At 45.1% G+C, this 26,694-nt stretch overlaps 1 protein-coding gene across 2 annotated transcripts; it reads right to left on the bottom strand.

Moving 5' to 3' along the window:
* Positions 1–2,689: 2,689 nt before the first annotated feature.
* ephb3a (eph receptor B3a) lies at positions 2,690–22,690 on the bottom strand. 2 transcript variants are annotated; one of them, XM_026998355.3, is made up of 16 exons: positions 22,242–22,690; positions 19,230–19,294; positions 17,929–18,213; positions 17,249–17,636; positions 15,310–15,465; positions 13,769–14,104; positions 13,306–13,430; positions 12,822–12,978; positions 12,407–12,515; positions 11,207–11,259; positions 10,975–11,097; positions 10,040–10,287; positions 7,988–8,206; positions 6,728–6,877; positions 6,056–6,249; positions 2,690–4,603 (listed from the first exon to the last, which is right to left on the bottom strand). In XM_026998355.3, exons 1-16 carry the CDS (start codon positions 22,303–22,305, stop codon positions 4,498–4,500), a joined length of 2,778 nt encoding a protein of 925 aa, XP_026854156.3. In that variant the 5' UTR covers positions 22,306–22,690; the 3' UTR covers positions 2,690–4,497. The 2 variants fall into 2 exon arrangements, with proteins under 2 accessions (XP_026854156.3, XP_081559549.1); XM_081703423.1 differs by having other exon boundaries at positions 12,822–12,945.
* Between the last annotated feature and the right edge of the window lie 4,004 nt (positions 22,691–26,694).

The following is a 26,694-nucleotide window of genomic DNA, read 5'->3' as shown; positions in this document are numbered from 1 at the left end:
TCTTATGCCTCCTAATTGCTTTTTGGATCATCTTCAGAAATGCCACACTGCCAGGCCCTCGTCAGCTCTGCTAATTTGCGCCACTGATTTATTTTAATGCGTTGTTCCTCCCTTGAAAAAGCAGCACACTTTTGATTACGTTTTAGTGGGTATTTCTCCTCGATTTGAAAGTGACCCTACCCCAGGTCTGTCCAAAAGTCCAATGAGTGTAAGTGTATAATTTGGCCATTTAGTTGTGGCCAGAAATATGCTAGCTGTAACATACGAGCACTAACACGCAAGCACTAATTTCACTTCCACACATGCAGCACCATATTGTGTGTGCGCTCACAAGATAGGGAGTAATGTGAACCAGTGTGTTTCTGGTTTTTGGGCTTTATTTCTGTGCACCAAGGCCGGTGGAGGTGGGGTGACTGATTTGCATGACTTCATGGTGAGGTAATGGGCGAGCCTGGTGGCTGTGCAATTTATCCAGGCAACCAGTTGCAGGTGTCAGTCGCGAAGCTTCGATCACCTGCACTGAGGAGATCAGGGAGGGGGTGGGGCGGACGAGGAGAGCAAGAGTGGCAGGAGAGAAAAGGCACACTAAAGATTTATCACGGCATTTTCCGACGGTTTCCCCAGGGCCGCCTCCGAGGACCACTTCAGTGTAAAGTTGATTTGATTTCACATGGTGGCCGTCTTCAGCAAGCTGCATGAACACTGGTGGTCATATTGCTCTGCTGAAAGTAACCTCCTATACTCATCCTGCCATCCAGCGTTACTGTTCCACAATGACGTCAAAGGATAATGCATGAGGTCCCCACTGGGTCTTTTATTCCCCTTGCAGTTTCTCTGCCTCCCCCCACTGATTTACTGGCTGGCTTTGTTGGCAGGAGCTCCAGCAGGGGGTCATGAACCCACTCCTCAATCCCATCGGCAAACAGAGAGCGGCTCTAATCTCCTCATGTCCTGCAGGGGCGTGGGGCAACACCGGACCTTCAGCCGCCTCCACAGCCATCATGCTGGCACCTGGGTGTGAGTACAGCAGCCGTTCAGTGGGGATAGTCACGTGGGCATTCATGCATTCCATTTGGGGGGTGGGCAATGGCAACCAGTCTTTGCTGGGCGGTTAAGTGTCCCATAAATATAAATCAGTGGTTAAACGTGCCTCTAAAGGCTGATCTGGAGTCAGCAGATTTCTGGACAGCTTGGACAGTAGTAATAAGAGACCAGCTGGTGAGAAAAGAAAGATCTAGATCCAGAGAAGACAGTGCCATGTCCCATTACACGAGGCGCTGGCAACGTTCCCATGGCGTTGCATCAGTTACAAGCAAATGACCCGCAGCAAATGGGTTTCATTTACGTTAGCGTGTGCAGTTTGAGCATGGGCCGGATGCGCCACCCATTTGATTGTGCTCGGGACCACCCGCCGTCTGCCTGACTGCTTCACATCGCCTACTCTGCATTTGTTGTGGCCTCCAACGTCTGCTTAACACCTTGGGGGCTGTTTTTTTTTTCTTTTTCTTTTTACAAGTGCCTTTCTTGAAGTCTCTGACAAGCTGTAACCATCATGCTGAAGACTTCTGTGGAGGAAAGACACCTAAAGTGGGCAGCAGGTAGCAATGTCGTCGGCCTCGCCCAGTTTTCCATGCCACTAGCATTTCACTTTCACGTCTTTCAGATCTCTGAATGTGCAAGCCTGTGGGGGGGGGGGGGGGGGGGGGGGGGGGGGTAGCAGTGGCCCCTCTGGACTTCCGCCCCCTCCTTCGACCGTTTTCGCGTCGGAGGACGCCAACACCAGTGGTGAAGGAGGCGAAGCAGGATGGACAGTGGGATGGACAGCAGGGCTGCGACAATGCCATCCCACACGTGGGTGGAGACCGACCAGGTCAGATGGTCCCCCAGCGTACCTTCCATCTCCTCCAGCCAGTGTGGCGGCAGGTCACGGCGACAAAGCGCTACAATCTGGGGGTGTAGTCTCTGCAGGAACTGCACTGCGTGGGCATTGCAATAATGTCCTGCCGATTATCACACTATTAAAAAAAATGTCTTTCTTTTTTCACTTCCAAAAGGTAACCTTCAATATCTGAGTTCACCAAAACTCGCAGTAAGCGAACACAACGTAAAACACAATTTATTTTATCTGAACAACACTGGTGAGTCTAAGTGGGTTTTACAATAGAGGAAAAGCTATGATAACAGACAGTGTAAATAATTTGTTCCCTGTGTAGTCCTTTCCCTTTGTCGGAAGCAGTACTCGGCTGCTGGATATCTGCAGAATGATGGACATGTCTGCTCCGTCTAATTGGAATCGCAAGTTGTGGAGCGGACAGAGGAAAAACGTGTCTTGACAGTCAAGAGAATGCTTGCAGGAGAATGCTGGTTATAATGTGTTGGAGGAACCCTCAGCCATACCCATCCTTCCATTGTCACACACATGCCTGTATACACACACACACACACACACACACACACACACACACACACACAAATATTCTCTCACTATATTCACTCACTATCCCCCGCAGTCTTTAATGAGGAGTCTCACTTTGTGATTATTACAGCACATTCGGACAGGGCGCTTTCTCTCTCTTTCCCCCTCTCTCTCCCTTTTCTTCCTCTCACTCCCTCTCTCTCTCTTCACCTCCTTCCTTGCTTCTTCTTCTCCCCTCTCTCTCTACCCCAGCTCCCCCCCCCCCCCCCCAGCTCCGGCGCTCTCGCTCACTGCACTGATGAGGCTATAAGATTGTAGGCCTGGCAAGCTCTCGGTAAATTGCTGTGGTAGTTGAAAAAGCCTGGTGCGAGCGTGCTGCGGGTGAGTCTGCCGCTGAGATGTTCGCGTGGTCCGGCCCCAGCAGCTGCCGTAATTGGGGAGATCAAACGCGCCTCCGTGTGCCAGGAGCGAGAGCCTGGGTCCCCAGAGACATCTGACTAGGGAAATCAGCCAGATGCACAGGAGATGGAGACTCTCTGATCACACAGACAAACTGCTGCCAAAGTCCACACATATACATCCAAATGCCTAAGAGAACCCAGAGCATTGTAGACTATGACATGCAAAGCAGACAGACACACAAATGGACCAGCATGCATGAGTAGTGGGCGTGTCGTGGATGATGAAGGTTTTAGTGCAATGGTCAGCTTAACCACTTGCGCGGGCCTTATTTCCTCTCTTATTTGTATTTATTTACACAACTATGCATATTTATTTACACAATTATGCATGTTCGTAACAGAGTGAAATAATTGGATTATTCATTAAACGACAGGTTTCAACAGTCAACGCATTGCCTCTCTTCACTGGTACGGTCAATCACAGAGCTCTGAAACTAGCATGCATATGAATCTGTTCCTGTGCATCCTCATGCACTCCCACTCCACAAAGTCCTCTCCAGTTACAGTTAACAGTGATTCCACGATTGCGGTTCATTGTCCAATCACAGTCCAGCAACTGTCACAATGAGATATTTGTAACACTGTAACATGGAAGACAGTACAACAGAGGTAAAATGAAACAGTGTCGTATTTATGCAGGAGTTGACTTTAGCTTGGTTAAAAAGGTCCCTGGGGCTTAATCCCTCAAAATGCTCCGGAGGGTAGCGATCCAGGGTTCATTCACTCTGTGGCTCTCTTGCCCCCTTTGGGGAAAAAACTCCTTTCTGAGCCTCTCCTCTCTACTTCTCCACCCATCCTTTCTTCAATATGAAGGAAAGATCAGAAGAGCAAGTCTCAATGGGTCAAGGGAAAAAACAAAACATGAGGCATCATCAAAAATGTCCTCAAGCCACCGTCAAACACCTACTTCTGTCTCACATTATTAATTCATGTCTTTTCTTAAATAGTACTCCGTTGTCTTATAATACTTCAGTCTGTGTCTTTGCCTGTACTGTCAGAAAGTAAGGCCAGCTGAGAAAAGGAAGGATTTAGTTAAAGCAATACTTCACCCCCCCAAAAAATGCTAAAGTTAGCAACAAATGAAAGAGCCAATTAGCATAACGCTAACTGTTCCCGATGAAGCTTCATTCATTGTTAGCCATGTTAGCATTTTTGGAACAAGAGCTCTTTAAAAGGCCGACGAGGTGGCCGTTAGAGAAACACATGCATGCATGCAAACTTAACCTGAGTAGAAGAAACATGGTTGTTATGGATTTGAGCTGCATAATGAATGTCCAGCGCAAACGTGAAAGCTGTGACAGGAAGAGGAAGCGGAGAAAAAATCTACTGCCTGAGGCACTGTCACAGAGAATTCCAAAAAAAACATGTCTGCTTTATAGGCCACACAATTCCCCCTTAGTATTTTATACACATCCTGTCTATCGTCTGAGAGTAGTCGCCCTTGAGGAAGTTCTCCTCAAGTTCTTCGGGTGGAGTTTGACATAAGATTTATGAAACACTGCACAAGCTTTCCAACGGCTGTCCGGTAACCTGGTCCTGCTGTCTCCTGTGGTGTTGCTGAGGATGGCCTTCAGTGGAGAGTTTGGCTCTGCAGGCTTCACAGGTGGTGTCCGTGGTTGGTCAGACTCGGATAGGGAGAGTTTGACTCATCTGCCTCATGTCCTGCACGCCACCTAAACTTTTGCTCTGATGCCCGGGTAGGGTTCCGCCAATACGATACAGGTCCCTAGAGAGTGTGAGATATAGATGAAGAAATTGAGAATGAGAAAGACGCAAAAAAGAGCAAGCAAGAGGGTGAAAGAGCAAGAGAGAAAGCAAGACATGGACAAACAGATTAAGGGAGGATGGAGAAAGAGAGTAGAGAGAAAGAGCAAGGGATGGAGAGAGAGTTAGAGGGAAAGTGCAAGGGGTAAAGAGAGCGAGGAAGAAGATAGATTCAGCACAAGTCACTGTCCAATGACTTCGCCATTTAGGAGCCATAAAAACAGCTAACTGAAGAACTGACGAGAGCAGTGAAAGGTATTTCAATCAATTTACACATGAAAGGAGTACTAAGTATGCACATGCTCAAATGAAATGGTACACACACACACACACACACACACAGACACACACACACACACATCCCTAGCATATGCTTGCAGCCGCAGGCTCTGGAGATTGGACCACTGCATGGCACTGGATCACATCGAGCTGCTCTCGCATACAGATGCGAGCATAAATGAATCATAGGCAGGGCATCAGCATGCACCTCCATACAAGAGCGTCTCTCTTGTGCCCACGCATGCATGCACAGACACACATCACACACACACATACACACACACATCATACGCACTGCCCCTCTCAGAGGCGCGCGCCCGGCCCTCATCACTTGCCGCATTAAAAAGCTCATTAGTAACCTGATTAAAGGCACCCTTCTCTCCATAGCTTCTCTTCCATCTGTATGGCACGCGTCCCTGCGTCAACCCATGATCAGCCCCACGTCACCCTCCCCAGTCCCTCTACATGCTCCTGCCCACCACAGGCACCATTGCCTGACTATGCTTGATCCTAAGACCGCAATGTTAAAATCAACCCCCACACCGCCTCTGAAACAGAGACCCCAAGATGCACGTCAACCATCTGTTTAGGAAGGCCTGCATGTGCCTGACTCTGGACTCCGCAGGTGGCTTTTATTTCTCGGCCCACGGCATAGTCAGAGATTGCTCGGGGGAGGTCAGCCCCCGTAACGTCAGGGATGATCTTGTACGGACCAAGCTTGGCCTGGGTATTCAGCTGGGTGGACAACAGTGCAAGGCCTGTGCAAGCTCTATTTTGGTGCAGTCATGCTCATTTTAACACTGCACATCTCAGACATACATGCTGTAAAGTAATCCAGATCTAGAGTGCTATGCTGCCAAAATCTTTGGTCAGCTGCCTATTCCGAGAAATTAAGTGGCCGAGTCTTTCTCTGCACTGTAATCATTTCCCATTTCTGCCTACATTTATTTGATGTTGACATTTTTTTTTATAGTAGGTCACTGTAAAGAACATGTTGGCCTTCAAACGAGAAACTAAATATAGAACTATTGCATAAAGGCTTAGTCACTATGCTTGCGGTCAGTCGGCCTGCTGTGGTCAGGAGAGGTGGTGGGGGAGGGGAGGCAGTGAGGCAAGGCTAAGCGCACGGGCTCACCCTGATTGTGCGGAGGTCAGCGGCTTCAGGCCGGCAGCGTTACGAAGAAGCTTGTCCAGCGTGCCGACAATCTGGGCGAAACGCGGCCGGGCATTCCGCTCCTTCATCCAGCATTCTAGCATCAGCTGGTGGAGCGAGGCCGGGCAGTCCATGGGCGGAGGTAGCCTATAGTCCTGTTCCACCGCGTTCATCACCTGCAGTGGGCCGGTGGGGTGGGGGGTGGGGAAGCAAAACGAGACCCAAATAAACAAAACAGACAAACCAAAGACAAAAACAGGTTGAGGCAGACATCTTTGGTGCCACTGCCTTCCTCGGTGAGCGCGAGGAGGGACGCTGCTGTGGAAAACGCCAGTCCCGCTAAAAGTGAGCGAAACCTAGTTAGCGTTATGTAAATGAGATCATGTTGGCTGGTCCTTGGGAGATTTCACTCACGTTAGCGTTTTTTGGCTGATGCGAGCGTGAGGGAGACAGCACTCACAGGCTTACAGCTCGTTTCACACTGCTTGCAGAGCGATAGTGATAGGCAAGCAGAAAGTCGGAATGTATATTCCGCGTTTGTAAGAACTAAAGAGTGACAAAACTCTGGTACTTGTTCCATCGATTTGTACAAACTGAAATAAAACAAGTAAAAGTGTGCTACTGGTTTGATGCTTGTGGTAGGAGCCTTCTTACGTCCTGGTTGCTCATATCCCAGTAGGGTCGCTCTCCGAATGACATCACCTCCCACATAACGATACCATAGCTCCACACATCGCTGGCAGAGGTGAACTTGCGGAAGGCGATAGCCTCGGGGGCGGTCCAGCGGATCGGGATTTTGCCACCCTGCGAGATGGAGATGGGAGAGAGAGATATACATACGCCCACGCACCACATAAGACGCCTGAGTTTGAGACGCCAACTTCAAACCCACCAGTGGTCCATAGTTGCCTAATTAGAGCTGAGTCTCAACACTTTCTCATGGGTTTCCCTCCTTTAGGCTTTTTCAGTGTGATCATTGATTTGTGCTAAGGACACACAAGCAACAGCAAAATGGCTCTTGCTGTCTCCGGATTGAAGCAGCTATGTCCGGAAGAGCAAGGACAAAGCAGCTAATCAAAACACATGCTAATACCAAAAAATGCCATTCTATCTTTATCTAAATGGCTCCATCGTTCCCATAGTTTATGAGCTCGAAACACTCCTTTTGTGTGCCGATTCTGAACTACTTAAAGATGGCCAAGGAACGAAAGCAGCACATTCAGTCCTCCAGTATCACAATTTAATGCCAGAGCATAAAATGCACTATGCTAACCATGAAATGCCAACATCTGTACAGTGCTCAATTTACAAGCTACTGCTAAAGGTCTGAGCTGAATTTTTTTTCTCCACACAAACTGAGATGTTTCCAAGAGCATGTAATTGACACTTTCTAATTCTAAATTGTATGGCAGCTGAGGCTGATAACAGATTATCTCCATATGAAACAGCCATAAACCCATTTGGAAAAGATCTAAAAAAATCACTTGCAAATGACACATTTAAATCTGTTTTTTAATCTGTTTTTTATTTTAATTATCTCACGATATTGGCAGGTAATTTTAAGCATTTATCTTGAAATAAGAAAACCATCTGCCAATATAGTGAGAATTTTACCTAATAAAATTACTTAAAACAAGTAATAAAACACATAGCAATAAGTTCAATAATCCTGTAATCTTCTTACAACAGTCTCAAAATTAGAAATATTATATATTTACACTAGACCTAAGATCTTTTCACTAAGATAAGATTTTTTTCCACAGTGGAGCTTGATAACAGATTTCTTTACTCTAATAAGGATTTTACAGACCATTTAAATATGGGTATGAATGGCAGGGTAGCATTTTGCAGGTATATTTCCAAGTAATTTCCAATTAAAACATCCACTCTGGATCTTACAAACTGGAACCATACCAGTGAGCTGGTGTAGGTGGGGTCAGACGACGAACTGTCATCGAGGAAACGGGACAAGCCAAAGTCAGACACTTTGCACACCAGGTTGCTGTTGACCAGGACGTTGCGGGCGGCCAGGTCGCGGTGCACGTAGTTCATGTCTGACAGGTACTTCATGCCAGCAGCGACACCTCGCAGCATTCCAACAAGTTGAGTAACCGTGAACCTGCCGTCGTTCAGCTGCAGTGGGAGAGACGAACGTGTGAGCGCCGTTTACAGGTGCACGACACAACACCATTCCCGGGCTAATCGGGTTAATTGCCGTGACGGTTCCATTTGACTGTCTTTGCTGCAATGAGTAATCCACCCTGAGATAACAGAACTGGCGATGCTGTGATGGGCAAACTTGCTCATCTCCCTGGTAGCTAATCTCCTAGTAGGATTCCTTCTGCCTGTTAATTCTTGCATGCATAATATAGAACATCCTTTTCATGGGGCACTGAAATTGTTCTTTTTTCTCGAAAACACAATGCCATATTTAAGAGGAATATGTCCTCTCTACCATGCTAAGTTCTAAATGCTAGTAAAACGCAGGTCTCAGAGACCTACTTCTCAATCTCCTGCCTCTCCAAATACCACATGACTCACGCTGAGCCTCGGAGCAGGAAGAACGTAATCACATCATTAAGCACTTGCGTGTGCTCCCATTGCGGTAGGGAAAGATTTGGTTACAAGGTTCTAGAAATTGTTCTTCCTCCTATGTTCAAGATGATTCTTGTCAAAGCTTGTGTTGGTGAGCAAGTGTAGATATGTGCTATGAGATGACGGGAGCAAGGGGGAAAGAGAGGTGAAGGCCTCACTGTCTTTAGTGAATAAGAATAGCTTAAAGAAGAATCGCTGAAGCATAGGGCTCCAGAAGATGCAGGTTCATTTAAGAGCAGCGCTGTTCTGTGGAGTCTTTTCTGACATGACCGCCATCTTCAGAGAGATGCCGGAGGCATGAGAAGGTTGTAGGTGACTCGAGGTTATTTCTGAAAAGAAATCCCAGGTGCCTTGTCTCACATGGGCATTTGCAAGCTTTTCTGTCGTCATGGAGAAATCAGAGGGCTTCGTAGCTAGATTCCCGCTCCAACCCGCTTAGTCAAAACTGCGGCCATTAGAGTTGGGCAATGTCTACCTAACAGGCATGTGAAGATTTCTACAGGGAACCACTATGTACAGGGGAATAAGCAGCAGTCTTTCAAAAGCTAGTACAAATTCTTATATATGTTCTTTTACACTTTCTCCAATGACTATTCAATTAATTACCTTTGTACATTAATTACTATTAATTGAACATGAAAAACCATATGTGTGACATTTTTTTAAAAATGTCCTCTTTTTAAAATAAAGGGTTCACTAAAGTAGTTCTTCCATTTAGTCAGCAATATATTTAAATGTAAATGTATGCTCACACAAAAGAACCATTTATCCCCACTATCATGAATTTATTTTGGTCTTGAGATATATATTCTACAAAATAAACACAATAATATAAAGCATTATTCTAAGTATTATTTTTAAATGTCTACATGAATGAAGTAAGGTAAGTTTAATAAACCATGTCTGAACATTGTGACGTCTATCAACAATTGATGATGGACAATGGCATCATCATTGGCCCAATCCAATTAGATGTTCATGAAGTTAAAATCAGGGTACAGGACCTGGCTCATTTATCATGGTCTCTCAGAAGATCAGGCCACTATGCCCCAGAAACTCTAACATTGACAACTGCTGTAGAAAAACTTGCCTTTCACTTTTATGGTATTCAGCTGATGCTTTTATCCAAAGCAACTTACAATTATGACTGAGTACAACTTGAGCATTTGAGAGTTAAGGGCCTTGTTCAGGTGCCCAACAGCGGCAACTTGGCAGTGGTGGGGCTTGTACCAGCAACCTTCTAATTACAAGTCTTAATCTTAACCACTGAGCTACCACTACCATTGAGTAACTGCTCACGCCTTAACTTAACACCATTTTATGATGCTCTCGGAGGGCAATGCTTTTGGAAGGCCCACAGCCCCAACTCACCCTGAGGAAGGAATCCAGAGCACCGTTCTCCATGAACTCAGTGACGATCAGCACTGGACAGCTCCTGGTCAACACCCCTTCCAGGCGAATGACATTGGGGTGGTCGAACTGGCCCATGATGCTGGCCTCTGCCAGGAAGTCCCGCCGCTGCCGCTCTGTGTAGCCCGCCTTCAGAGTCTTGATGGCCACGGCCATCTCCTTCCTGCCAGGCTGCTTCAGTCTGCCACGACACACCTCCCCAAACTCTCCTAGAGGAGGGGCAAAGACAGAAAGGGAAGGGAGCATGGGGGTAGGGAGTGGGGGTCAGAGGAATATGGATCTGAGCCAAGGTGCCAAAAACTCACTCATGGTGAGAGGGACATGCTCTGTAGCAGTGGAGATATTCTAAAAAGAAAGAAAGAAAGAAAGGGGCGAGGGAGGTACGGATGGAGAGAGAGGACAAGAAAGAGTCCGTGGTGTTCCGAGGGGAGAGCAGTTTGAAGGTAATGAGGAACTTGTGTCCAAATGTGTGAGGAAATGAGAGAAGAGGAGATGGAGCAATAAAATGAGATGAAAGGAAAAAATAGACCAGCACAGACATAAAGAAAGAGATGAAGATGAAACATGCAAGCTGCATGCAGTCATTTGGTTAAAGTACAAGCTGACTGCTCCACCTGTCCCTTGACAGTTCTACATCTTAAATATGGTAATGTGTTACTGCTTTGTACACATGGAAGACCTCTGAAAGCCCTAGACAGCCATTTGATGTTTCTCTTTCTCTGCTTGGAATGCTGAATGATTACTTAAAAAAAATGTTAGCTATCATGGTTTGTTCTGATTAGATGTTAGCTTTTTTCTGATGGACCGATCTGTTGAAATGGGCAGGTGGTATGTGTCTGTGTTTGTGGCTTGGGTTGGCCTAAAGCACTCTTTCTGCCATGAAATGCCTTGTTTACCTGCTCCAATGACTTCCTCTATCTTCACACAGGAGATGTCGATCTCGCGGGCAAACTCATGGACAGCCTCATTGGGGTCCTCGTAAGTGAATGGGTCGATGTACACTTTCACACCTGGAGACACTGCAAGTCAAAGCAATGGCTTAATGCAATGAATCCCCCTCAGAACACAGAGATATGGTTTCTGTAATCTAGGGTGCTTTTCCTACCATCTGTGGGAGAGGAAACTCACCGTACTGCTGGAGTTTCTCAGTGTACTCCAGCTCAGAGCCAGTACGTTGCCTCCTGAAAGCCCAGAACACACACACACACACACACACACACACACACACACACACACACACACACACACACACACACACACTCACAGCATGAGCATGTTCAACGATCCCTCCCCACAAGTGTGCCTTACTCTGGCCTCTGTGGAACTGCACTAACTTCACACTGGACACCACATTCTGGACCACAGCAGTGGACGCAGGGGATTGGCTGTGGAGGCCACTTCGTGTTCTCTCCAGACACAGTGGCATCACCGCACAAGGGCAGGTCCGTAAGGTTCCGTAGCACAAGCTGGGTGTTGTCTCATTACAGGCCCAGCACTCTAAGCGAACGGGGCTTAGCAGAATAAGTGGGCTAGGTTCGGTCCGTGTTGATGCTTGTGTCATTAGGTAAAAGGTGTTGAATAGTGTCTTTAGTGCTGGAGTCATCTCATTAGGCCTTTGCTTCGGTGGGTTCACAGAAGCAGGACTTTGGAAGGCTCCTGGGAGCAGAAGGGGCCTATTGGAATGCACTGTCCCCAGGACCCCCTTTGTCTCTTGACCCGAGCTAACAATGACGCCTGTTGCTAATTAGCATCTCATCTCCAATTTAAATGGATGGCAGGGGAGAACGATGCCTCTCGCCCACGCACACAGAGGGCCGCTCAAATACACATTCGCACGCACACAGACACACACACACACACACAAGGGTAGTGAATGCATGAATGAGAAAGAAGAAAAGGGGCCACAGTGAGGAGGGGAGGATCGGGCATGATATGGAAGGCCTGGACAGGAAGACTAGCTAACACAGACACGATGTCAGTGCGGATTCTTTGCTGTATGTGGAGGAGTCCGAGCCTGCACTGAAACCTGTGACATCTAAAGGCAAGCTTTTCTTTTCTCTTCTCTGCTACCACAAGCTGAAGAGCAACATAATGTCAAAACACCTCTGCAAAACAGAAAACGCTGGATACTTTTAAAAAAATTTGTCAGTGTTCCTCCTGAGTCTCTTTTAAGGCAAGAGCAGTCAAAAGTGCACTGAATTTCAAGTGAGTTCCAAGGAACAAGCCATTAAAATACCAACATGCTAAAGAACAGTGACGAATGTGAGTAGTAAGGCCCCATTAGCGTAATGTAATGCACACTGAGAAGATTCGGTATCTCGCTCTCACCTCAGGCAAACCACAGCAATGACCACCATGGCGATGATGACCACGAAGCCAGCTGAAGCCGAGCCAATGATGAGGGGCAGCTGGTCCTGCACTGACCGCTCTGGATCATCTGATGTACCACACGGCCAATCAAAAGTCATTACATATGAGCTCAGTATTCTCCAACAGAAGCATGACCACACCGAAAGCCACAGAATACAATGAGATTCATTTAATCATCCAGCAAAAAAAGGTCAGTCAAAAAAAAAAGTTACTAAACAAAGAACACGCAGCAATAATGATAACTTTGAATACTTATGAGATAATTATGACTAGACTATAGAGAAGACACATTTGCACTCGCAATAATTTGCAGCATAAGATGGTTCATGCAGCTAGGTAACTGAGAACTGGTTAATGAAAAGTAGGTGTGTACCATGCAGATTTGTGCTGAAGTCCACCGGGCTGCTGTACAAGCCGTATCCTGCCACCGTGCGGGCTCGTACCTGGACAACATACACCGTGCCACTCTTCAGGCCCTCCACGCGGGCAGAACTGGTCTGGGCGGTGACCGTGTGAGAGAAAGATTCTCCCTGAGACATACATGCACATACACTGTGAAAAATCACATCAGCCAATGAAACATGTTTTGAGAGTAAATGAAGGATAGCATGGCAATCACGACTTTGATTTAAACTACTGGAGAATTGGTAAGTAAAAAGGTATCAATAAAACTAAAACAACAAAAATAACAACCAAAGTGACTCGAACTAGGCTACCCTGCACCAGGCTTATGTTTTAGCCTTTTTCAGGTTTAAACTGTGACTGAGGGCCATCTGTTCCTGTCATTGTCCTGTGCTTGAAAGGAACTGAAGCCATTTTAAGGTGAGGCCTAATAAACCTATGCTGGCAGTTCATACCTGCCCCTGGTACTTGATCTCATAATCCAGAATGACCCCATTTGGCCGGTCTGGGGGTAACCAGGAGAGACTCAGGGTGCTGGCTGTGGCCCGCATAAGGTGCACTGTGGGAATGGCTGAGGGAGCTATAGGAGAGGGGGGAGAGATTGAGATTGAGAGGAAATGCCTATTCAATAACACTTGCTTAAACATTTTTCTTTCTTATCCATCCTGAGCATTTTAGGTCAAGCCTTCAACAGTAGAAGTTTTCAATTCATATCATCTTATCATCATCATCTTAGAAAAAGCATTTTAGAGCACAAAAAAAAAAAATTGTACTGGATTAAAAAAAAAGAAAAGAAAAAAAAAAAGAGTTTTATCAAAGAGGACTGCTAAGGCACTGCCAAGCACACAGAGAATAGTGACAAGAAAACATATAGCCAATCACAGCTAGGCATACTTCAAACCCCAGTCTGATCCTCACCCGCTTGGTTTGTGGTGATGTTGACAGTGGCGTAGTGAGGCGCTGCGGGGCTCTTGGCAGAGACGCCGTTGACGGCCTGGATCTCGAAGCTGTACCGCGTGTGTGCCTGCAGGTTCCTGACCGCCGCCCACCTCTCAGCCAGGCCCAGGCGCCGCGGCGACACCTCCACGTTGTCGTCACAGCGGGCGCAGGGCCCACCCCCATGTGAGCACTTCTTACACACCACATTGTAGACGACATCAGCCCGGCCGCCAGAGTCCCGCGGCTCAGCCCACTCCAAGGACACCGAGGTCTCATTCACGCTGGAGATGACATTCAGCGGGGCGGAAGGGATGGCTGCGAGAGTTTTAGCGCAGACCGTTACACTTTGTAACATCTATATAAACTTTGCAACACAGTGCTATGATGGTATGTAATTAAAGTCTGCTCTATTATGCGACAGCAGAGAATCACACTATGTAGTCTTATGTAGTGCAAGAGTACAGTATAATAGTACAATTCAATTCAGTGCCATTTCACTGTGCAACATAATGATATTACATTATGTACTACTATCCCAATGGACATTACATACTGTTACATTAAGCAGTAACATAGTATTACGTAATATCACTACACTACAAAACAATGGGCCTTTATACCATGTAACACAAGCCTTTTACCCTAACTCCATGACCCTATGCTACTTGGTTTGAATTCTATAATTTTACATATCTGGAGAATATCACAGGGATGAATCTTCTTGCATGCTGAATGTTTTTTTTTTCTCTCGTGTGATACACCATACTTTACAGCGGGTGCATACTCCGCAAACGGCCAGAGTGTGAAAACTCGTGCTGCCAACTGCCAGACTGTGCAGGATCAAATATAATCCCCCAAAGGGCCAGATAAAAGTGGGTGTTTATTCCAACTCATTTCAGCAGACCCCATCGATTCATTTAGTTAATCACCCGTGCATATTCATTGCGAAAGCGTCCGATTGGAGGCTCACTCTGGAGCACGGGATATAGTGTTGTTTGTCAGGTCGAATTTCAGACCTATGACTCTGGCTCAGTGAGTCATAATGCAAACTAATTAAAAGCAGAGGCTGCAGTTTGAAAGAACAAAATAAACCCCTGGTGAATTCTGAGCTTTAGGGCTGATTACTGAAAGGAAAATCATTTTCTGCAAACGATATTAAGCACATGGCCCTCTGTGAAACACATTCAAAACATGCCAGCTTTTCAGGGAAATACTGTAAATAAGCTAGTTTCTATTTAGAATGGTAATTGCACATGCAGAAGAGAGTTCATGCATGGAGTGCTCATTAAACCCATGTGCAAGTTTGTGTGACGCGTGATTAACCCTCAGGCTGAGCTGAACTGGAATGCACTTTGATAACAGCAATGAATATGACCTTTATCACTTTTTAAAAATTCCATGTCATCAAGCGACTTAAACGAGACAGAAAACACGGAAGACCTTGAACACATGTGGCCGGTTACAAAGCATCCTCATTGCTTTGATGGGAAATGAACTAGCGTAGAAACGGTGGCTCTTACTGGTGCAGGGCAAGTCAGGAGAGTCGCTGTCAGCCCGGTGGTAGCTGCTCTGGCATGGGCACACACTGGATGCTCGGGAGTTGGCATGACTGTTTGGAGGGCATGGCATGCAGAAGCTCTCACCCTGTTTAAACTTGAAGGAGCCAGCGGTGCATGCTGAACAGGACACACAAGGAGAAGGCTTGCTCAGGTCAGTTACACACACGCGCACACATGTGCAAATGTTTTATCCAGAGGACTGAAATCTGGCTATCCAAAATACACTGATGCTTCTCAGAAAACAGAGCCATAATTATCTCTATGACTTTATATGACTGATCATGTTAATGCATCCACAAAAATTATTACTGAAAATACAAGCAACTGCTGATGGAATGGGGCTGTTTTGAAAATGGCAAAGGGGAGCTGTTATTTTTCTGTTCTTTCCGGACACATGCCAGCAGTTCACCACACCCTACCTCCAAATCAAATATAATGTGAAAGCTATCATTCTCTAATGCCCAATCCATGTAGCACTGCTATACATACTGCAGGATCTGAATTATATGTCAGGTACAGAGGAGTGTCAGTATTCTTCTCATGATATATATTACTTTGCGAATGAAAGAGTCAGAGTAAGGATAATAAGAAAGTGGAAAATCTAAGCAAGTGGCCCCTTAACACGCACAGCATTTCACATTCAGATAGAGGGGGAGAGAGCGAGACAGGCAAAGCTTGGAAAATCAGGGAGGTTGGGGGACGGGTGGTGGGTTGGGGGGAACAGTAAGGGAGTAAGAGCGGGAGAGAGAAAGAAAGAGTGGGAGGGAGAAAAACAGGAGATAGGAGAGAGAGTGAGTGAGTGAGTGAGCAAGAGAGACACTGACAGCATGCCCAGCCTGACAGATAAATACTAACAGGCTTCCCTGCGTCCCTGGTGTGAGTGTTTGTGGTGTCCATCAGCTAGCGGATTACAGCCGGTGAGGTGATAAAGGAAATTAGCCCCCCTGCCTCTGCTTCTCCCTTACCAAGTGCTGGGACAGAAGCATGCTGGAACCCTGAGGGGAGTCATTTATCAGTTCTTTAAGGCGCGCTCTTAACCTTGAGCGACCATATGGAAACAAATGAAGTTCTTCAGCAGTCACACTCTCAGAGGAACTTGCGCTCTGCCTGCAGGTTCTCCACTGCCCGAGAGAAGGGCTGAGTTCACGACCACTCAGCCCTTATTAGCCAGAGTCTACCTCGCCTTCGTCTCACTCGCCCTCACTTCCTCTCCCTCCTTGACTCTCTTTGTCTTTGTTTGTTTGTTTGTCCCATTGAGTGCCCCCCTCTATCTTGCCCTGTGGATCTCTCCCACCAACCCCCTTCTCTCTGGCTCGCAGACTGTGCTTCCCCTCCTCTATTCTGCAGCACCATCCGTCTTCATGCTATCGTTCTGTTAGGACCCTATCAGACCTGTCAGCTTTTGGGCTCTTGCTGCTGCTAGCTGCTTTGTTCTCTGATGGTACTGCAGCACTCCACCCATTGCTGGCTGGATTTTCTCCCTACTTCAGAAAACCCAGGCCCCGTTTAGAGGAGAATACACTCCAGTCCGGGTGAATCCCTCACATTCTTTAGAACAGAAAGACCTTCTAGACACCCCCCCCCCCCCCCCGCTTTCTAATTCATAATGAAACCCCTTATGACTAACAACTTCACCATCAAAAAATTTTTTTTCAGTTTAATCTTTCTGAACTATAAGGAACCAGATAATATGCTGTCTGGGCTGAGAAGATACATAAAAGCCTCTTTCTGACCTTGGAATCATCACTTATATCATAAAAACACACTGTACCCACCAAAACAAGTTCACGAACTGCTTATGTCCTTGCTATCTCTTCTTTTCAGACTGCGACATCCGCTAGAAATCACTCAGAAGGTTTTGATGAAAAGCCGCTTTAGTCGGACAATAGCCTCCACTTACCCTGACACTGTGTGTCTTTCTTGGCTGGCTCAAAGCCTGGCATGCAGGTGCAGGATCCTACGGGAACCATCCACTCGCCATCACCATTGCAATACAGCTTCAGAGGGACAGACACCTCCACGGCGTTGGGGACACAGGCCCCAGCAGCAATCACCAGCGAGGTGGCTTCGGCACCCGTCGCTGTCTCGGGGAAGACAGCGAAGCTGGCAATGGTGGTGGAACACTTCTTGAAGAAGACTCTAGCAGAGATGAGGGACATGCATGCCCCGAGGTCCTGGAAGGCCAGGTAGAAGCCGGCTTTAGAGAGTGGGCCGAAGCTCCGCACTTTGGTGTTGACGATCCCCGATTCCAGCAGGGAGAAGCTCTCATCAGGGGCAATGGTGTCCACCTAAAGCAGGAGAACATCTTGTCTTACCAACACAGATTCAATACATGGCAGGAGCGGAAAATAATTTACTGTTTCTGAGTAGTGCAAGACTTGCCAGTGGGCATACCTCTAACCAAATCTTACACCACTTAAAAATACAGAGGACTACAGAAGAAACAGTAGATTACAAAGAGGAACAAAATAGTGCTTCTCTCTGTCATGCTACACAAGATCCAAAATAAAGTGTATGTCCAAGGCCCTTGCACAGGAGTCTGCAGAAAACCTCAAGTCCACTAAACTCAGCTGATCTAACCTTCACGTAGGGGTTCTCCCGCCAGGAAGGGCTGGTTGCGGTGGCTGTGTCTCCATCAGACTCATAGTAGAACAGATTGAAGGTCTCCTTGCAGGACCCAGGAATGTTAGGGATGCTGGCGCAGTCCCTTACGGAGAACTTGAGCTCCACGTAGACACGCAGCACACCACGCCGTGGGATGAAATCTGTCCGGAGCCAGTTGTTCTGGTTGGGCTCCAGTACGTTGCACACCTGGTACGTCCGAATGGGGTTCATGGAATCGTCATAGCCGCTGACCTCCTCCCACTGAAGGGAAGAAGATGCTGCGTTATGAGGGCAGACCATAGCCAGAATCAGGAAGTACACACAATGTCAATCAAGAAAGGACAGGCTGCAGAATCATCTAAGACTTGATAAGAACTTTAAAACTGTCGATTCGATTGCCAATTCTGACTGTCAATAATGTTACAAATTAGCTTGAAGTGCTCCAAATCTAGGTCATTGCTGATATACTAATCACCCTCATCCTATCAAGTATTTCCTCTACTTTATGTGAAACTTAATCTTCCCTCTTCAATCAAGCCCTTTGTGCAGTCTCTAGCCATGAGTATCAGAATCTCTATTCCTCTAGAAATTATTTTCTAGAGTCTGAGAATTAAGCTCTAGACCTCTTCATCCTTAATGAGATCTATAAGTTGTACCCAAGAATTCATTGAAGTCCTGGACCAGATGTGATTCTTGCACACAATGACCGAGTGAATTCCCTGTCAGCCATTTGGGTAAATATAATGCATTTTCCAAGGTGACATTTGGGTCTGAGAACCTCACACAACACAATTAAGAAGTAGAGCGGCGAGGGGGAAGCATGTGTTTATCTCGGGGTGCGCGGGAGCACATTACTTATTATGATGTATGGCTTTCGGCATGCCAGACATCGAGCGCCAGCCGGTAGAGGGGACCGGACTGCTTAAGATTGTTGCCATGGCAACCCATCGTTTCCATTGACTGATTTTGCATGCACATTCCAAAGACAAATCATACTACAGGAGTAGAGCAAGCTCTATCAAGCTTAAGGTCAAAATTTGTGGTGCTTAATTTCCTCACTGGTCATCCAGGTAACAAGTGCCACCACATTTTGGATACAGAAGAAAGAAAAAACATTTTTAGAAATGGAAGTTTCCTCAGGGAGAAATCCATTTATCAGAGCAGGCTATTTTCATTTATCTTTCTTTTTTCAGACAGACATGAGTGTAAAGTATGTGTAGAGGCCTTTAGACATATTTACAATCAGATAACACACACACACATACACATATACTTACCCCACTTTCTGGATAGGTAGTCCAGGCTAACTCGGTTGTGGCCCACTTGCTGTCCATAAGAGTCTCTGCAAACCAGAGATAATCAATAAAGACTCCAGGCAAACGCCAGCCATGCCCAACCACCATGCAACACCATTTTAACACAGATCTAAACTGCAGCCCTACCAAACCAAGCTCAATTGTCTATTAGCATTCGTTGCTCCATCTGCTGAACACCTAAATCAGTTTTCACATCGGCTGATAGATAAGTGCATCCCTCCTTTATCTATCAGCAACAGCAGCAGCCCGCAGCTCGCCTGTTGCGTTCCCTGAGGGTGCGCTGCGCGTACAGTAGCATTCAGCTCCTCCAGCATTCCCTGTTCTCTAAACACACTGCAATCAGCAGAGCAAAACTGCCAACGCTGGCCTACGTGGGGGCTGTATGTGTGCTAATGTTTTATTCACTTTGTGGAGTTGCTGTTGGATGAGGCCGAGTGTTCACTTCAAATTAAAGTGACACACACATCTCCAAGCATGGCCATGAAATATTCAGAGCAGAACGTCAACTTAGCCGATTAGGACTCTGGGAAATACAGTGCAGGCAGCAGACACTACTGTTCACTCATACACACACACACACACAAAAAAAACATATGCATGCACACACATGCATGTGCATGTACACACACACACACACAAAAAAAAAAAACCCCTCCACATATGCATGCACACACACACACAAACACACACTCCACATATGCATGCGCACACACACACACACACACACACACACACACGTTTATGCATATCGTATAGGTCCTTTCTATCACTGTGGAAATTATAGAGTGAAAGAGAGGCATTGGGTGAATTTAAGGGCATCAGGCTATGTGAAATATTCATATAATTATAATTAGAGGGAAGTTGCTTTGATGCTTTGATCAGTTCCTTATGACTGTGCTTGCTCTTTGCTGCAGGCCCTTTGCAATTTGTGCATTAGCCTGGCCTGGAGTTTATGGTGTCACTGCCAGTTTTTTTCTTTCTGAAGCTGCATGCTGCATATACAGAAACACCCTTGAATAGCTAATTTTCTCCATTCAGTTTTAATGGTGTGAGCAGAAACAGAAAACAAGCATTCTTGAACACTGCTATATTACTTTACTTTCAATGTGAAATTAGATTAGCAATACAAATTAAAGAAAGGCAACAATAAACACATGGGTAATTTTTAGTTGATTTAAGTTGACTCTGGGGACCAAGAATGGAGTTTTGCACTTTTCCTCATGTCACAGGGTGGCTATGCCCACTTGATCTACACCGGATGTATAAGTGATGTACTCTGTTAGCAAACCTGTGTGAGAGCCTGGTCTCTGACACACACAAGCACACACACACACACACATACGCACACACATACGCACACACATACACGCATGCATGCGCACGCACGCACGCACACACACGCACATACACGCGCACACACACGCTCCAAGCATCGATTGAGCGCTGACACTGACACTGAAACTGATGACGAATCGAGCCAGCATGAACAGCGGTGAGCGGGTTTGAGGCTGTCCTGTGACCAGAGATTAGCAAGACGTGGCTAGACCATCGGATATTGCTGCCTATTCACGTATTCTCATCATAAACAAAACTGCAAGACACAAAAACCCGACTGTCTTGACCAAAAGACATAGGAATAAGGCACCTCCATTTTCACAGCCATTATCCAACGATTATGAAACTGATATTAGAAAAACACAGACAAAGTTCAATTGTTCTGAGACAGGAATGACTTCACAGTGACCTCAGCAGAGGTCGGTGAGGCACTGTCTGTAAGGCCTAGTGAGTTCAGTGTGATCTTACCGTCAGCAAACTGTGACGGCACCTTTACCAGAAGCCACAGTAGGCATCAACAGTCAACACATTTTAGACGCCCACTGGGTTCTTGTAGGTATGATACTGCTTCACGCTGTAAAGTATACTGTGACCTGCTGTCCTTTCCTTTTCGTATTCTGATGGTCAACTGAGCAGATGTAGCCCCAGCTGCCAGTTAGCACGAGATCGTGCGTGGCGCACGCCTTGACGCGATGTCATTTTTAGCACGCGTGGGCTCACATTAACGGGCTCTGGAGGGTTGAGAGGTGTTACACCTGACCAACGGAGGGGGTTTTCTCTGCACAGTAAAGTACTGATAAGAACCTTTTAAAAGCTGTTTGGGGAAGGGTGGGGTAGGGGGCTGGTTAATTCTAAACTCACTGGAGAAAAAGCATTGTCTTACATATCAGCGTTACATACATGTGTAGATAAACGTCTCTCACATGCACGCACGCACGCACGCACGCACATACAAATTCTAACACCGATCATTAAAACGTCTTTTTGTTTTATATATGAACAAAAAGAATGTATCGGAGCAAAGGGCGGGTAGATAAGGAGGGATTATCACGTAACAACATGTTGTCACAGTATTGAATAGAGACGAGACTATGTAGTCTACAGTTTTTACATGTGTGAAAAAAAATGTATTTCAAAACATACCACCGGGACATAGATATTTAATAAAAGTAAAAGATGATCATCATTATTTCAAACGTATACCTTTATCAAATTGTAACATGAGGTGGCTTGTATATTTTATGGCAACATAAAAATGTACAATCTAGAGCGATATTCTCTGTAATCTATAAAGTATAACTGTTACAATAAGCACGTTTATTCTTGTAGGCTATCCGTCCATCATGCCAAAAATAACGACATTCCGACACAATGAAACAAGAATGGTCGCGTGAACTGAACAGGTTCATATAAAGATAAAAAACAACAAAAAACAAGTTTATTAGTTCTTATACGTGCATCTTATAGCAAATCATTCATTTAAATAAGTGCAACAATCGATGCACTTTAAGGAAACAGACTCGCGTTTGCACATTTTAAAGAACACAGACTAATAACGGGAACACACTATCCATGGCCATAAAGCGAATACAGAATTGCGAAACAGTCCAGCCCGTAACAAAGACCACTTTGACTTACCTTCAACAGCGGAGACCACAGGGACCAAAAGGCTGTATAAAAACAGCAAATAATCCATCGTCATGAACCTTGGGGTTGCAACATGAATAGCAGTTTGTGACTAACCCTGCAGGTCGAAATCTCAGCACACTTTAATAAAACCACAGTAACAAGACTTGGCTAACGATTGATTGTTCCGTGAAAATCTTTTTTAGCTCAAAGGCATATCCATTTCCCACTACACTCGAATCTCCCTTAATTTCAGTCAGAACCGTGAAAGCCAAGGAGTGCGTATCCGCGAAGCATCTCTCTTGTCACAACCGTCACTCATGTTGTTTGACGACCAGTTCTACGTGTACATCTTCGCCACAAAAGTAGCTGTTGCTTCTCTGCGACTACACGTAGGAGTGACAATTTACGAGATCGAGCGACGAATGGGGGAAATGCACAGAAGAAAAGGAGGGTGCAATCAGTGCCCCCCACCCCTCAACCTCACACGGTGTTCGGGGGCACACCCCTGCGGTAAACAATGCTGAGTCCACACTTACACCAAAGTAACCCAATGGAATGGCCAAAATACTCGGAATAAGTCATTCTTATTTATTTGATTTAAATTCTATTGTTCACCTTTTTTTTTTTTTGCTATAATAAGAACTCTGATATCTAGTTGAGCGTGAGTGTACAACAAAATAGTTGTCACACAGCGCCCCTTACAGTTATTTTATGTGTATTTTTAGATAAAAGTGGCCACGCGATCTTATTAAGTGTTTAGGGGTGTTACACACAAGTCACAAATGCTATCACGTGACGAGAATTTGGGTTTTATGCGTGAACGTGACTCCAGTATTGCAGATTTACCAGACTACGACTAAAATCAAAGTATGGTAGTGTAGGCACAAGAAGGACACAAAAAAACCCACGTATGATTATCCTTTCGGATTTGTATTACCTTTTTTGTCTGCAACACGACCTACCAATGGATTTCTACTAAATTTCCAAGTTTGTTTCCTGAATTTGTGAAGCTGCAGCTAAAACCCCAGTTCACAGTTAATGGCTTTCTGTGAACATCACACAAATGAGCAGTTGAGAAATTTGAGAAAAACTGCTACTTTACAACCCCTGAGTCCAGCAGGGTCAGCTTTGCCGAAAGTTTACACAAACAGCTACCTACTGTAGGAATATTATAAATGACAACAGACGGCACCAATGAGCAACAGCGTTGTTTTCTTACCACTGTATCATTGTTACAATGGAATGCTAGTCATCGGTCACGTTAACCGTTCAGGTACAAGTTACACTAAGAAACAACGTAATGCTAGATGTGAATTTTTAGATTTCTTCTAATTTTGTGAACGGTCCCCAATGAGACTTAATAGCAACTTGGATACAACATACCTGAGTAACAGTGCAGAAGTTCTAGGCTTATTCATTCAGAAACCAAATAACCATTTGCCTACACTGACTGCAGTGGTTAAAGTACTTGACGAGTAATCAGAAGGTTGTCAGTTTAAGTCCTACCACTGCTAGGTTGTCACTGTTGGACCACTGATTAAGGCCCTTATCCCTCAGTTTCTTATGTTGTGTTCAGTCCGAATTGTAAGTTGCTTTGGGCAAAAGTGTCAGCTAAATGCTGTAAATGTACCTAGATGTAGATTACAAATGCAGGCTATTGTTCCTATATAGCCATGAAACCCTTCACCCTAATAAATACAGTTTTTCATTACTGTTTCACTGCTTTTCGGATGATATTTGGATAACTCATCATTTGCAGCACTAGGAGACCCTGCCATGGTAGTGTCACTGCTGAGTTTGAAAGAGGTCTGTCAACAGCAATCTTACAGTCAGAACTGACCACTAGGGGGAAAAAAGCTGAGAGATGGTAGTCTCACTGTACACCTACATGGTGCTTCTAATAAACTGAACGGTGTAACATCTTGCTGTGAAAATGTCAGTTTTAATATGATTGTACAATTGTACTGTAGTGCCCAAATCTGGGGCACTTTGCACATCTGTTCACTTGAAGTGGGTGTCCACAGGACCATGTTTTGTAGTGCATGGATACTTAGCCTTTAACAGAGACTGGCCAGGGAACATCCCAGGATGAAGAGGAGGATGAGGCAGGAAGAGGAAGGGCCGATGCTGGCCTGGAGTAGTAAAGCTATGAGCAGTGGATAAAGCGTTCTTTTCCATGTGGTCAGCCTTTATGATGAAGCTGAAATATCTGTGAGCACTCCAGCTCATGTGTGAAGCGCCACAGCGAGGCGATGACCGTTGCGAGGGCCATGGTGGCTCAGAGAAATACTGACCATATTTGGAAAGCAACAAACTGAATATTTGAATATGGTCATTTTTGATGGGTTTTAGACAGGGTTGTGTCCATGGCTGGACCCGAATATCTGTTCAGTTTAGAACTGAATTACTGGTTGTTCTGAATCTCAACACATCAACTTTCATCTGCTTTACCTCTATTTCAGAACATATATACTCTGTATAGCATGTGCTGTAGGAAGAAAAAAAGCACACCTACTGACCCTAACAAACAACAAAATCCTACTTCACTTGAGTTGTGACCACTGTTTGCTCAAACGAAGCAATCTTACAATCACTGCCCAGATCCACTGCTCTCAGACTGTGCTACCCAACACAAAGCCTTAGGAGATGTTTATCCATATAAAAAGGGAAGAAGAACGAACTGAAAACATATCCATTAGTGGACTGTTTCAGCTGCAGTATTTCACACAGAGACGTTCTCAGCTGGGAATACTGATGAGTCGCCACTTTTTTTTCTTCCTCGTTGCTTTTCCCTCCATGGTCTCCCATCATTATTCATCCTCTCCACCTTTTTAATCTCCAGTGGGCTGACTCAGAATTCATTTTCCATTTGGAAAACGTTCTGCCTCTCTGCGCTTGTCTGTAGCATTGATTAAGGGGGCCCTGGTGGGGAGGAAATTATGTTTGGATTGTATTTTAACACTTTTGTTTTTTACACTCTGTGCTTTTCATTAATACACAACATGGTGGGCTCCTTATAGACTTCTACTTGAGGTTTGGTCTGATTTGTTGGTTAGTGGTCAATAATTCATTTCATATTATGGTTTCTGGCTGAATGCTACTTTACAAAATCCAGTGATGGTAACTCTACTGAACTGGAGTTATATTTTAATTGCAGTATATAGGTTTTGACACTAAAATGAAATGGAAGTTTGAGGGACATTAATGTAACTTAATGGTATTTGGGGGGAGGGTTAAGTGGTTGTACCATGATATAAAAAGGTATGGTAGCAGTTCACAGGCATATTAAGTGGCTTTCATGGCTGAAGTGAAAAAGGTGATACCTTCCTGCTGTGAAGTCATGTAGCCACCCAGGTGACCAGCAATGAGTGAGTAATATTCAAATGAAAAGCCAGTAATTAAGGTAGGTTACTTATTACTTAGAGTGCACCTGTACCAGAGTCAAATGCTCTAAAATACTAAATTGGTTACATGTCCTATATAGTCTTTTTCTTTTGACTTGATTTAAATTGGTTTTACAGGGGAAATGTCACTGCATTTGTCACCAGTGGAAGCCTTACCACAGGTTATGCTTACTGGTTGTGGGTCTCATGTTTCGCTGTCTTTTGTCATTTTCAGTGTGTTTTTGGACTTTCTCGTGTTGAGGGGAAAATTCTGCCTAACTAATCTGTTTTTTCCTGTTCGTTCTCTTTTTTAAATCCTAAAATGGCGATTTTCAGCTCTGGTCCCAACAGTACATTTTCATGCAGCCCTGCAAAATATCCACCTGATTCATCTAGTTCTTGCATCAGGCTTGATGATCATCAGGTGTGCTTTTTGCTGGCTTACTACAAAAAAGCACAACAGAAACCTGTCCTTTGAAAGCTATCATATAAGCTAAGTAAGAAATAATTTATATCTGCAAGGTTTCTTTTTTATTTAAATGTAATGTTGTTGTTTTTTCTGTTTTAAATACGCTAGCCAAAATACATGTATACGTGTGTAAGTTTGCAACCAGTGTGAAAAAGCTCAGCATGTACATTTGGACTACTAGAACATATGAGCACCATTCTATTTTTCTCGTAACAAAACCCGGTCTTCAGTGTTAATTTAAATGTGCACTAGTGCGGAAATTAAGAATAATCCCTATTTTACTTAATGAAATACCAGAATTAATAATTCATCCTTAAAGCAATTACTTTTTCGGTTTGTTGCATCAACAAACCAGATATTTCCAGTAAGCAACAAATCATAACACAATGCTCAGTGAATTTGATCACAAAAAGCAAAATAAAACACTTTAAAAACTATCATTGCGAAAAAAGATCCTTTCCAATTCTTTATTCTACTACACCTCTCCTGCGGCGCTCGTGTTAACACCTTTCCTCTAGTATGACAGCGTTTACTCTGCCTGAAATTCTTTTTACCACATTTCCCCCAGCTGGCTCGGTCCAAGGCACCGAGGGACTTATCACAAAGGAAT

This window comes from Electrophorus electricus, chromosome 20 (assembly GCF_041902795.1).
Source record: "Electrophorus electricus isolate QZ-2024a chromosome 20, ASM4190279v1, whole genome shotgun sequence".
Taxonomy (NCBI): Eukaryota; Metazoa; Chordata; class Actinopteri; order Gymnotiformes; family Gymnotidae; genus Electrophorus; species Electrophorus electricus.
The sequence above is the reverse complement of the archived record's forward strand: the minus strand, read 5'-3'. Positions and strand labels throughout refer to the sequence as shown.

What these genes read in the sequence shown, in the direction of transcription:
- ephb3a (XM_026998355.3), bottom strand. Translation starts at nt 22,305, where the DNA reads ATGACGATGGATTATTTGCTGTTTTTATACAGCCTTTTGGTCCCTGTG. An exon ending in CTTCAGCACAAATCTGCATG is followed by an intron (nt 12,516 to 12,821) that starts GTACACACCTAC and finishes GTGGTACATCAG; the next exon opens with ATGATCCAGAGCGGTCAGTG. An exon ending in CTGACCTCCGCACAATCAGG is followed by an intron (nt 4,604 to 6,055) that starts GTGAGCCCGTGC and finishes CACACTCTCTAG; the next exon opens with GGACCTGTATCGTATTGGCG.